Source organism: Stegostoma tigrinum, chromosome 29, assembly GCF_030684315.1.
Source record: "Stegostoma tigrinum isolate sSteTig4 chromosome 29, sSteTig4.hap1, whole genome shotgun sequence".
NCBI lineage: Eukaryota > Metazoa > Chordata > Chondrichthyes > Orectolobiformes > Stegostomatidae > Stegostoma > Stegostoma tigrinum.
The window spans coordinates 2,683,544-2,697,188 of record NC_081382.1 but is presented as its reverse complement, the minus strand read 5'-3'; the positions used below and the strand labels follow the sequence as shown (position 1 = coordinate 2,697,188).

The following is a 13,645-nucleotide window of genomic DNA, read 5'->3' as shown; positions in this document are numbered from 1 at the left end:
GACCTGTCCGTCTTCCCTGGACTGACCTATCCCCTCCCTGCCTCCCCACCTATACTGTCCTCTCTACCTATCTTCTTTTGTCTCTCCCTCTCCCTCTCTCCTTTCTGTCTCGGGCTGAAACACTGTCGATTTTTTGATTTCAGGTTCCACCAATCACAATGCAAACTTTACCCCGGCAGCCAATCACCGAGGAGGCGGCTGAGGCGGTAAAGGTTTTTGTTACAAAGTGAAATTAACCGGAAACAGAGACAAGTTTGAGAGAGGGAGAGACCGAGCCCAGGACAGGGTGCAGTGCAGGAGGGTGTGACACAACAGGGGACGGAGGGGGAGAGCGCAGGACAGGTTGGAGGGGGTGGAAGTGAGTGTGTGACCAGAGGGTGATCTGCATGGGGAGGAAATGACCAGAGTGTGACTGAGACGAGGGTGGGTGCAGGTAGGTCCGGCCTCGGACGCATGCAGTCGACTGTCTCGGGCAGTGTGGAGCTGGAGACCGGGCCATCATTCCAGGAGCTGCCCCGGGGCTTCCTGCACAGTCTCCGGACTCTGTTCGATATCCTGGACGATGGGCGAAGGGGCTCGGTTCACATCTTGGAGATCGAGTCCCGCTGGAGCCAGGGCTCCCCCGGCCGGGCACTGCCCCCGGGGGTACTGCAGTGCCTGCGCAGAGTGGCACCAGCCTCTGGGTACCTGACCTTCGAAAGGTTCGTGCAGGGGCTCCAATCCTCCCTGCTCAGCCCCGGGAATAGGCAGGCACAAGAGAGCAGCAACTCGGGTATGTCTGGAGTATCGCTGGAACAGCACTGTTTGATGTGGGTGGGGACTTTACTCTGTATCTGACTGCGCTGGGAACGTTCAGGGACAGTGTAGAGGGAGCTCTACTCTGTAGCTAGCCCCTTGATCTATCTGTACTGGGTCTAGTTGATGAGGATAGTGTGGAGGGGTTATTACTGTTAGTTGAAAAGAGTGTAAGGAGCTTTGCTCTGTGTCTAACCTGGTGCTGTCCATAATCTGGGACGGTTTGATCAAGAGAGTATAAAACGAGTCAAGCGCATTCCGTTTAAAAGAAACGAGGAAGGCTTTACCCTCTATCTGACCCCTCGCTGTCCCTGTCCTGAGAGTATTTGACGGGGAACAGTGTAGAAAAAGCTTTACCCTGTATTAACTCCTTGCTGTCCCTGTCCTGAGAGTGTTTGAGGACAGTGCACAGAGAAATTTTCTCTGTACTATCATTGCAAGTTAGGGGATACAATTACAATTAGTGTTCCTGTTGACATCTTTTCTAATTATCCTGAGATGTTGTTGATCAGCTGGTACATGAACCTAGGTCTCCTTATTGAACCCAGGTTGTGAATATGTAACCAAGCACTGGTCTTTGTGGCTGTTGGATCACTAATTCCTCACACAAACGATTCTCTGTGTCTTAAAAAAAAAGTTGCAGATGATACTAAAGTAGCAGGATTGTGGATAGTGAAGGTTATCAGAAATTGCAGCAGGATCTTGATCAGCTGGGGCCGAGAAATGGAAAATGGTGTTTAATGTAGAAAAGTGTGAAGTGTAGCATTTTGGAAAGTCTAATCAGGGTAGGAGTTTCATGGTGAATGGTAGGGCCTTGAGTGCAGTGGAACAGCGGTACCTTGGAGTTCAGGTGCACGGTTCTCTGACAGTGGAGTCACAGGTAGACAGGGCAGGGCAGAAGGCTTTTGGCTCAAAGGCCTTCGTCAGTCAGGCAGTGAGTATAGATGTTGGGAAGTTATGTTGCAGTTGTACAGTGTGTTGGTGAGGCCGCACTTGGTGTGTTGTGTTCAGTTTTGGCTGCCTTACTGTAGGAAGGATGTTATTAAACTGGAAAGAGTGCAGAAAAAAAATGACAAGGATGTTACTAGGTCTAAAGGGTCTGAGTTATAAGGAGAGGTTGGACAAGCTAGGACATTTTTCTTTAGAGCATAGGAGACTGACTTGGAGGGGATGGGTCTTATAGAAGTGTATAAGATCATAAGAGGCATGAATAGGGTGAATGTACTCTGGGGTTTTCCCTGCATTGGGGAACCAAGGGCCAGAAGGCATCAGTTTAACATAAGAGGGGAAAGAATACACAGGAACCTGAGGGGCAACTTTTTTACACTGAGGGTGGTACACATATGGAATGAGCTGCCAGTGGAAGTGGTTGAGGCAGGTACGTTAACAAAATTTAAAAGACATTTGGACAAACACATGGATTGGAAAGGTTTAGAAGGATATGGGACAAGTGCAGGGAAATGGGGTTAGCGTGGATGGACATTTTGGTCGGCATGGACCAATATGGGCCATAGGGCCTGTCTCTGTGCTGTAGGACTTGTGTCCTTTTGAAATTGTTCTCCTCTCACCTTTTAAAAAAAAAAGTGCCCCCTAGTTTTGAACTTACCCACCCTGGAGAAAAGATCTTGGCCGTTCACCTTATCTATGCTGCTCATGACCTTAAACCTGGAGATGGGAAGGCAGAAAGTAAAATTCCTTGATAATCACTTTTGACAGATTGAGTGTGTCTTTGCCTGAATTAGGAAGTGTTGTCTCACTTCTTCCTCTGTGACTGCCCGACGTGAGAGCTGACTGTGTATCCACCTCTATGCTGTACCTGTCCTGGGAGCATTTAATAGAGACAGTGTTGAGTAAGTTTTGCTTTCACTTTAAAAGAGTAGAGGGATCTTTACTCTGTACTTGACCCCATGCTGACCCTGTCCTGGGAGTGTTTGATGGGGACAGTGTAGAGGAGGCTTTACTTTCAGTTTAAAACCGCAGTAAGATTCTGTAGTCAACCCTGTGCTGTCCCTATGCTGTGAGCGTTTGATGGGGACAGTATTGAGAGAGGTTTAATTTCAGTTTAAAACACTAGAGAGAGCAATGCTTGCAGTTTAAAAACTGCAATGGAGCTTTACTGTGTGTCAGACCCTGTCCTGGGAGTGTTTGACAGGCACTGGGTGGAGCTAGTGTTACCTTATGTTTTACTTTTAGTTCGAAAGAGTGGAGGATCATTACTTTTAGTTTATTTCTAGTTTAAAAGAGTAGGGGGCAGGGCGTTAGTCTGTACCTAACCCCATGCTGTCACTGCTTGGGAGTGTATGGGATATTGCTCGTTCTGATGCTGTCTAACCTGAAGTTTGTGGTTTGCATGAGGATGTTGAGTTGTTCCTGTTTCGCTGGACCCAGTGTTATTTGCTGATTTCAGTGGTGCCTAATTTAAGCCCCTCACTGCTGCTTGTGTTACAGTATGGAAGAGGACTAAGGATGGCTCTCGGAGGAGCAATGAGAACCTGGCCAGCTTAAGAACGCTAAAGGTCCCGCGTCAGATCTGCCCAGCGACTGAACGTCACCACCTGATGTCAGACAAATACCGAGCTCCTGGGGTTCGACCAAAATCACCGCTGAGGGCGAGACCGGCAAACATTCCCAATAACTGGACAGAGCCAGATCATGTCTCACTGGAGCCTGGCCAGTGCAAAACCACTCTGGCCGAGAGGGAGCCAACGATGGAACAGAGAGGAACCAACACAGGACCACAGAGCGCCATCGAGTGCCTTGGATTGGAAGAGCAGAAGCATCTGGAAGCAGGTGAGTGAGAGAGTGAGTATCAAATGGGCAAGAAATCACCAGGAATATTCAATTAGGATATAAACAGAGGGATAGGGTCAGTGGCCAGGTTAATAGGATAGATAGCAGCAAGGATAGAGACAGCCGACTGGCCTGGTCAATGCAGAGATTGTAACATAATTTACAGATTTGTTCAGGTTTATTCCCTCCTAATCATTATTCGCAAGGACAGTCCTGCCTGCTGTCTGATCCTGTGTGTTGTAGCTACCAAACTAAGCAGTCAGTTGATAGCACTGAAAGGCTATTTGGCCAATGTATCGACTTCCTATTTGACAGAGGAAAATTAATCCCACTGCTCCACTCACTTCCCAGAGCTCTGTATCAATCCCAAAGTAATCCCATTGCTCCCCTCTCTCCCTATTGCCCTGTATCAATTCCTAAACTAATCCCACTGTCCTGCTCTCTCCACATAGCCCTTTATCAATCCCAGTGGCCTCCATCACAAATTGTCTGATAGTCTTTTCCCCATTTCACTTTGAAAGAGTGTTGAGAATTTTACAACTCTTGTTTGGGCTTTGTTAAGCTTTGTCCATGCCTGGCATCTCCCTGGTGAATCTAAATGTTGCTATGATCTGCATATTTCAGGATGACTGGAGCTGCCCAAAAGAATGCCAATTGTGGCCTATAGCATGGTCACTGTTTCAATTTTTTTTTGATTCTGCGTTTTAAGCTAATGTTTATGCAACTGCAAATGGAGGAAGTGCTCTGTGTTTGAGGCCCTGGGACTGGCTTTGGTGGGAAGTTCTTGCAATTGAGGTGTGGCTCCTGTTCCCTTTTTTTAATGTTTTAAATTTCTCACTTAATCTCAATCTAATTTAGTCTATTTGCTTCATGAACCTGTGTCCTCCTGAAGCTGTTTGCATTCCCCTCGCTGTTTGTAAATATTGCTACTCTTGTACAACTAGTACATTTTAAAATTATAATCCTGATCCCGAAGCCCAAGCCACCTCCCAAAGTATCACCAGTTGACACAGAGCTAGTCACATGGTGGACCACATCCAGCTCTCTCTCCAGACTGACCAACACCTGTCAATCATTTTTCTCTCCATCTGGCTGTCTTACCTCCATATGGTGTACCTTCTGACAGATTGGCTCCTCCATATCTCCTGTGAGCTCTCTGCCTGTTAAACTGCTCAAATCTTTACCATCTCCTTGCGATTTCCTCTCTGACATTTCAAGGAGGTGATAGAACGCTGCCTGCAGTGGGATGATTATGTCCATGTCTGGAGATCCACTTCAGGAAGGATTAGAGATGGTGCAGAAAAGCATCATGAGAATGTAAGCACCCCACCCCCTACCCCCCAAATTCTCGGGACCAATTAGTGAAGTAGATTATATCGGAGTACAACGGGACCTTGATCAGTTGGGCCAATGGGCTGAGGAGTGGTAGATGGAGTTTAATTTAGATATATGTGAGGTGTTGCATTTTGATAAGGCAAACCAGAGCAGGACTTATACACTTAATGATAAGCTCCTGAGGAGTGCTGTCGAAAAAAAGAGACCTAAGGGTGCTGTGCTCAGTTTCTTGAAAATGGATTTGCAGGCAGACAGAGTAGTGAAGCAGGTGTTTGGTACGCTTGCCTTCGTTGGTCATAACATTCAGTACAGGAGTTGGAACATCATATTGTGACTGTATAGGACATTGATGAGGCCACTTTTGGAATGCTGCATACAAGTCTGGTCTCCCTTCTACAGGAATAAGGTGGTTAAACGTGAGTGGATGCAGAAAAGATTTACAAAGATGTTTCTGGGGTTGGAGGGTTTGAGCTAGAAGGAGAAGCTGAGTACCCTGGGGCTACTATCCCTGGAGACTGAGGAGTGACCTTAAAGAGGTTTATAAAATCATGATGGGTATGGATCGGGTGAATAGAGAAGGTCTTTGTCCAAGGGTAGGGGCCTCTAAAACTGGAGGATGTAGGTTTAAGGTGAGAGGAGAAAGATTTAGAAAGGAAATGAGGGGCAACCTTTTCACACAGAGGGTGGTGTGCGTATGGAATAAGCTGCCAGAGGAAGTGGTGGCGATGGGTACAATTACAACAATTAAAAGGTGTGTGTATATATGAACAAGAAGGGTTTAGAGAGATATGGGCCAAATGCTGACAAATGGGGCTAGGTCAGATTGGGATGTCAGGTCAGTGCTGATGAGTTTCTGTGCTGTACCATCCCATATAATTATGATGATAGACTGGAGAAGCTGGGACTATATTCCTTTGATCGAGGGTTCAAAATCATGAGGGGACCAGGAAAAGTAAGTACAGAGGAACTCTTTCCATTGATGGAAGAATCACACACTTGAGAACACAGGTGGTTGGCAAAAGAAATAACTGCAATTTGATGGTCAGTGATTTGACTTATAGTTGTCACATGTTTGGAGATACAGTGAAAAATATTGTTTTACGTGCTAATCAGACAAATCTTACAGAATGAGGATGGTACCTGTGACTCAGTGGTTAGCACTGCTGCCAAACTACGCCAGGCACACAGGTTCAATTCCACATTCAGACGACTGTGCGGAGTTTGCATATTCTCTCCATATCCATGTGGATTTCCTCTGGGTGCTTTGGTTTCTTCCCACAGTCCAAATACTTGTAGGTTAGGTGGAATGGCCATGCTAAGCTAATCTAAATTGCCCATGGTGTTCAGCGATGTGCAGGCTAGGTGGGTTAGCCATGGGAAATGCAGGGTTACAGGGAAAGGGTAGGGGGATGGGTCTGGGTAGGATGCTCTTCGAAAGGCTGGTGTGGACCTGTTGGGCTGAATGGCCTGTTTTCACACCATAGGGATTTCATGATTCTGTGGTTTACATAAGTACAGCAGGGAAATAGAACAGAATGCAGACCAGTGTTACAGCTGCAGAGAAAGATCAACTCTAATGTATGAGAGGTCTGATAACAGCAGGGAACAAACTGAGTATACCTGGAATATACTGAGAGTGTGGTCGAAGCAGGTTCAATCTACACACTTGAGAGGGGATTGGATTGTTCTTTGTAAGGAAGAATGTGCGGGGTTGTGGAGAGAAAGTTGGAAGTCTGGACAGCAGTCACAGACATGATGGACTGAATGGCATCCTGTGCTTTAACAGTGCTGTGATTGGCCAAGCACATCTTGATCATAACCAATCCAGCTGACTGTCCTGATAAACGATGCTTTTCAAAAAGCTCACTTTTATTATGACTCAAATCCAAAATTCTGGTTTTGCACCGAACAAACCTGCAATGAACTGTTCGGCTGCAATGCAGCTTTTCTGTTTCTCTCCTGGAACAGCGGATAATTTGTGCATCTGATCAGTGCAAAATTGAGACTTTAGTTTCTGCTGTTCCTGTGAGTTTCCTCCACAGCCCAGGGTGTAGGCTTCAGTACCCAGTCACTTGTTGCCCATCAATTCTAATTGTTATCACAGAATTGCTCACCATTTGGATCTCTTTAGGAGAGGTGAATAGATTTGATTTCATATCCGCTCCTCCACTGGTTGCAGTAAAATTTACTTTTAAAAAGGGGAGATGATTTTGTAAATTGTAGCTAACTGTATGTTGCTCAGTCACAGAACAAGTCAGCCAGGTTCCTTAAATAACAAAGAATCAGCTTAATGTAAACAAAACTTAGTGGAACAAAGATTTAAAGATTATTCACAAAAGGTTTAAATAATGCAAATATGTATCATTGCCTTCTTGAAAACTACCATGTCCATGCACAGCTACATCCCCAAGTATAGGATAAAAATATTAAACTCCTGAATGTGTTACCTCAAAAGCACTTTAGCCAAATAGTAGTTAAATTTTTAAAAAAAGGTCAGCTTGTCATAAATATCAGCCTGCATCCAAGTCAGGACACAAGCTGCTGGTGTTGTGATATCTCCATGGATTGGTTGTGGCTGGTTGACGTAGCTTTTGCTGGAGATGGTGCTGGCAGATTCTGAATTCTCCCTTGAGATCATCCACTTGTGGTAATGAGGTTATCCTGAGAGTTCCTAACTTAGACTTGAGAGGGGATTCTGAGAAGAGCAAGAGAAAGTGCAAACGCTGTTGTTGCAGGCAAGTTATCTCTCCAACGGCTTTATTACACTGACAAACTGAGTCTTGTGATCTTCCTCTGAAAGTATGGTGGACTCAGTGACTCCAGGCAAGCAACTTGCTTTCTTTACATTTACAACCGTTTTCCCTGCTACAGCTGATTAGCTTCGGGAAGCATACTTTTGAAAACGTTCAATACGCAGATGTGTGTTCAGTGAATCATATTCTAAATTACTGCTTCAGATAACACATCTTTGTAACACAATGCTGAAATAAAGGATTCACCCTCATGTCTGGAGAACAAAGAAATGGCAGAGGCTCTGAACAAGTCCAAAACTATAACAAATTCTTCGATGAGCGCTTGAAGTGTCGTAATGTTCAAGACTATGGGGCCTGTGAGGAAAAGCGGGACTTGGGTTGGTAATGGTGTATTTTCGGTAGTATAGACTTGATGGGCCGAAGAGTCCATCTTCTGTACTGCATAATTCTAGGTAGTTTGCATCTTTTTTTTCATGGTGCATGATAGTAAAAGCATCCTCAGAGGAATAGAAAGTAGAGAAGCCAAGGGGCAGAGTAAAAATGAAAACAATTGCACTCTCAGGTGGGAAAAGTACTTGGAAATCTAATGGAATTTAAAAGCTGACAATTCACTGGATCCGATGGCCTGTATCCCAGAGTTTAGCAAGAAGTGGTGGCAGAGCTAGGGGATGTCATCCATCTCCCCAAATTCCTGAGATTCTGGCCAGGTCCCAGCAGATTGGAAAAGTGCAAACATAGCTCTTTTATTCAAGACAGAAGAGAGACAGAAAGCAGGAAAGTATAGGCCAATTTGGTTAACATCTCTCATTGGGGAATCTGTTATCAGTGATCAGATGTTTGGTCTACAACGGAGTGAGCAATAAGGCCACGCATCAGGCTTGCCATGATGTTGTATAGTGGGGCTGAATGGCCTACTCTTTCTTACAATCTCATGAAAGGTCTTATTGTTTCACTTTCTCCTGTTAACCCTTTTCAGTTTCTTGATCTTTAATCTCTTTGCCTCGCAAACTCACTCCCTGGGAACATCTCCTTTTTTACACCTCACCCAACTTATTTTGTACCCTGCCCTATTGGAGGGCATCCTGATTAGGTGAGAGACCAATCCTGCCCTCGCCTCACTGGATGGTGTTTGGGAACAAGCAAGTGTCACTGATGCCAACTGTGCCCTCCTCACTCCCACTGCTTGGTGCAGGAGTCATCCTGTGACAGGGAGATTCCCATGTGGTCCTGGCCATTGGAGGCTATGGGGATTCAGACACTGAGCCTGGTGTTGCGTGATGGGGTCGTGGGCACAACGGATTGCAATGGTTTCTTTTAATCCTCTTTCCATATCTACAGAGGGGAGACACATGGCTCGCTGCCAAAGTGAGGCCTCCTGTGGTCGAATGGCATCTGGCCTCAAACGCAGACAGGAACTTGGTGAGCTTCGTCGTCACACCATAACCAGTGGGATTGACTATGACAGGGTGAGTGTGAGCTCACTGCAGGTTGTAGGCTCAGATTGTTAATGACAGATGAGCTGTCACATACTCACATGGTGTGCCCTCGGACCCAGGAGTCTCATGGCTGCTGCAACTCGGTTAGAGCGTTTGTTACACTCTGAAATGAGGTCTCACACTGGGTTGTGAAACATTCTTAGATATTGTAAGAACAAAAAGTAGCTGTGTGAGTTGGCCACATTGCTGCCCAGTCAGTACAATCAGGATCATCTCCACTTTCCCGTCCTCTTCTCAAATCCCTTAATACCTAAAAAAAACCTCAAAATCTGCCCCCCTCAGCCTTTCAGATTTTTTATACAATCATGGGATGTGGGTGTCACTGGCTGGGCAGTTTTTATTACCTGTTCCTATTTGTCCCTTGAAAAGCTGGGGCTGAGCTGCCTTCTTGAACCGCTGCAGCCCAGGTGCTGTAGTTAAGCCCACAATGCCCTTAGGCAGGGGATTCTAGGATTTTTGACCCAGTGACACTGGAGGAGCGGTGATATATTTCCAAGGCAGGATGGTGAGTGGCTTGGAAGGGAACTTGTAGATGATAGCATTCCCGTGTATGTGCTGCCTCTGTCCTTCTAGATGGAAGTGGTCGTGGGTTTGGAAGGTGCTGTCTGAAGATCTTTGGTGAATTTCTGCAGTGCATCTTGTAGATATTATACACAGCTGCTGCTACTGAGGGTCAGTGGTAGGTGGACTGGTTGCTTGTGGATGTAGTGCCAATCAAATGGGCTGCTGTGCCCTGGATGGTGTCAAGGTTCTTGAGTGTTGTTGGAGCTGCACTCACCCAGGCAGGTGGGGAGTATTCCATCACACTCCTGACTTGTGCCTTGGACAGGCTTTGAGGAATCAGGAGGTGAGTTACTAACTGGGGTATTCCCAGCTTCTGACCTTCTCTTGTAGCCACTGTATTTATGTGACGAGTCTAATTCAGTTTCTGGTCAATTGAACCCCCAAAACGTTGATTGTGAGATTTTCAGCAGTAACGTCAAGGGGTGATAGTTAGATTCTTGATGGAAATAGTCATTGTCTGGCACTTGTGTGGCATGAATGCTACTTGCCACTTGTCATCCTAAGCCTGGATATTGTCCAAGCCTTGTTGTGTTTGAAGGTGGACGGCTTCAGCATCTGAGGAGTCTCAAATGGTGCAGAATATTGTGTGATCATTGGTGAACATCCCCACTTCTGATGAAGCAGCTGAAGATGGTTGGGCCGAGGACACTGCCCTGAGGAACTCCTGCAGAGATATCCTGGATCTGAGACGATGGACCTCCGACAACCACAACCATCTCTGTATGTGTTAGGTATGACTCCAACCACTGGAGAGCTTGCCCCCAATACACATTGATTCCAAAAATAAAAACTTAATTTTCCTGCCATTTTTCAGCCCTCTTCAGTTACAAGGAAGAGTTTTGGGACTCAAATTGTTAACTGTGCTTGACACGTCTCCACAGATGCTGCCAAACCTGCTGAGTTTCTCCAGTATTTTATGCTTTTCAAAATCTTCAGCGATCACAGTAGTTTGCTTTTAGACTCCATTGACTTCAGTTTTACTCCTTGATGCCACACTCAGTCAAATGCAGCCTTGATATCGAGGGCTGTCACTCTCACCTCACCTCTGGAATTCAACTCTTTTGTCCGTGTTTGAACCAAGGCTGTAATGAGATCAGGAGCTGAATGGTCCTGGCGGAACCCAAACTGGGCGTCACTGAGCAGGTTATTTCTGAGCAGGTGCTGTTTGATAGCCCTGTAACTGACACCTTCCATCACTTTCCTGATGATCGAGAGTAAACTGATGGGGCGGTAACTGGCTGGCTTGGATTTGTCCTGCTTTTTATGTACAGGAAGTACTTGGGCAATTTTCCACACCTGTCGGGTAGATACCAGTGTTGTAGCTGTACTGGAACTTGGGTAAGGGAGCAGTTCTGGAGCACAAGTCTTCAGTACTATTGCTGAATGTTGTTAGGGACCACAGTCTTTGCAGTACCCAGTGTCTCCAACTGTTTCTTGACATCACGTGGAGTGAATTGAATTGGCTGAAGTCTGGTATCTATAATGCTGGGGACCACTATAGGAGACAGAGATGGATCATTCACATCATTCACTCGGCACTTCCGGCTGAAGATTGCTGTGAATGCTTCAGCCTTAACTTTTACACTGTGCTGGGCTCTCCCATCATTGAGGATGGGGATATTTGTGGAGCTTCCTCCCCCAGTGAGTTGTTTAATTGTCCATCACCATTCACGATGGATGTGGTAGGACTGCAGAACTGAGACCTGATCCGTTAGTCGTGGGATCATTGACCCCTGTCTATCTCTTGCTGCTTATGCTGTTTGGCCTGAAAGTTGTGCTGTTTGGTGGCACCTCATCTACAGGTATGCCTGGTGCTGCTCCTAGCATGCTCTCCTGCACTCTCCATTGAATCAGGGTTGATCCCCTGGCTTGATAGTAATGGTTCAGTGGGGGAATATGCCGGGCCATGAGGTTACAGATTGTCCCCAAGTACAATTCTGCTGCTGTTGATGGTCCACAGCGCCTCATGGATGCCCAGCATTAAGTTGCTAGATCTGTGCGAGGTCTGTCCCGTTTAGCACAGTGATAGTGCCACACAACACGATGGAGGTTGTTCTCAATGTGAAGGTGGGACTTTGCAACAGTCACCCTTACTGATACTGTCATGGACAGGTGTATCTGCAGCTGGCAGATTGGTAAGGATGAGGTCAAGTATGTTTTTCCCTCTTGTGGTGAGGGAACCAACCTGTCTCAGACCCAGTTTAGCCATGTCCTTTAGGACCCGACCAACTCGATCAGTAGTACTGCTGCTGCCGAACCACTGTTGGTGGTGGACATTGAAATCCTGTGCCCAGAGTACATTTTGGGCCCTCACCATCCTCAGTGCTTCCTCTAAGTGTGGTTTAACATGGAGGCGTATTGATTCATCAGCTAAGGGAGGACAGTATGTGGTCATGAGCAGGAGGTTTCCTTGCCCATGTTTAACCTGAAGCCACGAGACTTCATGGGGTCCGGAGTCAATGTTGAGGGCCCTTAGAGCAACTCCCTCCTGACTATATTCCACTGTCTCTTCTCTTCCCACCCCCCCCCCCCCCCCCCCGTGCTGGATCTGTCCTGCCAGTGGAACAGGATATATCCAGGGATGGTGATGGTGATGTCAAGGATGTTGTCTTTAAGGTATGATCCCTTGCTCTGTCAGGCTGTTGCTTGACCAGCCTGTCTGATAGCTCTCTCCAGTTTGGTAGTAGCCCCCAGATGTTAGTGAGGAGGACTTTACGGGGTCAACAGGCCTTTAGGCCAATGCCAGGAGGTCTGTCCAGTTTCATTTTGTTTGAACTCCATAGCAACTCCCTACAACAGGAGTGGCTTGTTAGTCATTTCAGAGGGCGGTTAAGAATCAGATATGTCATTTTTGGCTCTGGAATCACATGAAGGCAGAACGTGTAAGGGTGACCGATCTCGTACCTGACAGAACCTTGGTGATCCAGATGGATTTTATGACAGTCAACAATTGCCCCCATTCCCATGTCTAGCATTTCTAAAAATTCTAGCTGCAGTAATTGGCCCCTCCTCCTGAGACTGCTGTTTGTGCTCTAGATTCCCCAGACTGGGTGGAGTGACCAATATCAAACTGTGTGGCCCTTCTTTCTGTTTTAATTTAATCTGTTTCTTTGGCCGTGGAACGGACAGACGTTTAATTTTAGTTCAACACACGCAATAATTTCCAGGCTGTCCTTCTTGATTGGCTGTTTCCTGGCAGGGTTTGGTAGGTTGCGCTGTGATTGGCAGTTCCTGGAGCACTGAACTATGATTGGCTAGTTCCTGGAGCTAACACTGCTTTCATGTGTCCGCAGCTGAAGTGGATGAAGGAGCTGGAACAGGAGAAGGACGCCTTGCTGCAGGGTCTCGAAGTGATCGATTGTGCCAGAGGCTGGTATATCCAACAATTCCAGGCAATCCAGGAACGTCAGAAAAACCTCAGCAAGTCCCCCAGTGGCAATGTGAGTGGCTCATAGGAGAGCATTTAATGGACAAAAGCTCACCACATAACCATAACACCCCCACACAGTCTGTGTTCTTTGTGCAGACCTAGTGAAAGCCCAGAGCGGTCTCTCTGGGCACAGACAGGACAGCATTGGAATGGACTAAAAACCAAAAGAGCTGCAGATGATGCGAATCACAAACAAAAACAATGTTGCTGGAAAAGTTCAGCAGGTCTGGCAGCATCTGTGAAGGAGAAAACAAAGTTAACGTTTTGGGTCTGGTGACCCTTCCTCAGAACTGACTGGACCTGCAACGTTAACTCTGTCTTCTCCTTCACAGATGCTGCCAGACCTTCTGAGCTTTTCCAGCAACTTTGTCTTCGTTCATGATTGGAATGGACTAGTTTTGAGAAGTGAAATATAGGAATTAGGAGTGGGAATAGGCCTTCGAGCCTGCGCCACCATTTAACACGATCATGGCTGATCTTAT

General features: G+C 46.4%; 1 protein-coding gene across 2 annotated transcripts in view; it reads left to right on the top strand.

Moving 5' to 3' along the window:
• The first annotated feature begins 232 nt into the window (after positions 1-232).
• sapcd2 (suppressor APC domain containing 2) overlaps positions 233-13,645 on the top strand; it is a 28,918-nt gene continuing 15,505 nt past the window's right edge. For both annotated transcript variants that reach the window (XM_048558808.2, XM_059638214.1), the window contains exons 1-4: positions 233-772; positions 3,244-3,585; positions 9,012-9,139; positions 13,027-13,173. In XM_048558808.2, the coding sequence (XP_048414765.2) occupies positions 454-772; positions 3,244-3,585; positions 9,012-9,139; positions 13,027-13,173 (936 nt within the window). In that variant the 5' untranslated portion in view covers positions 233-453. The remainder of the gene's footprint in view (positions 773-3,243; positions 3,586-9,011; positions 9,140-13,026; positions 13,174-13,645) is intronic.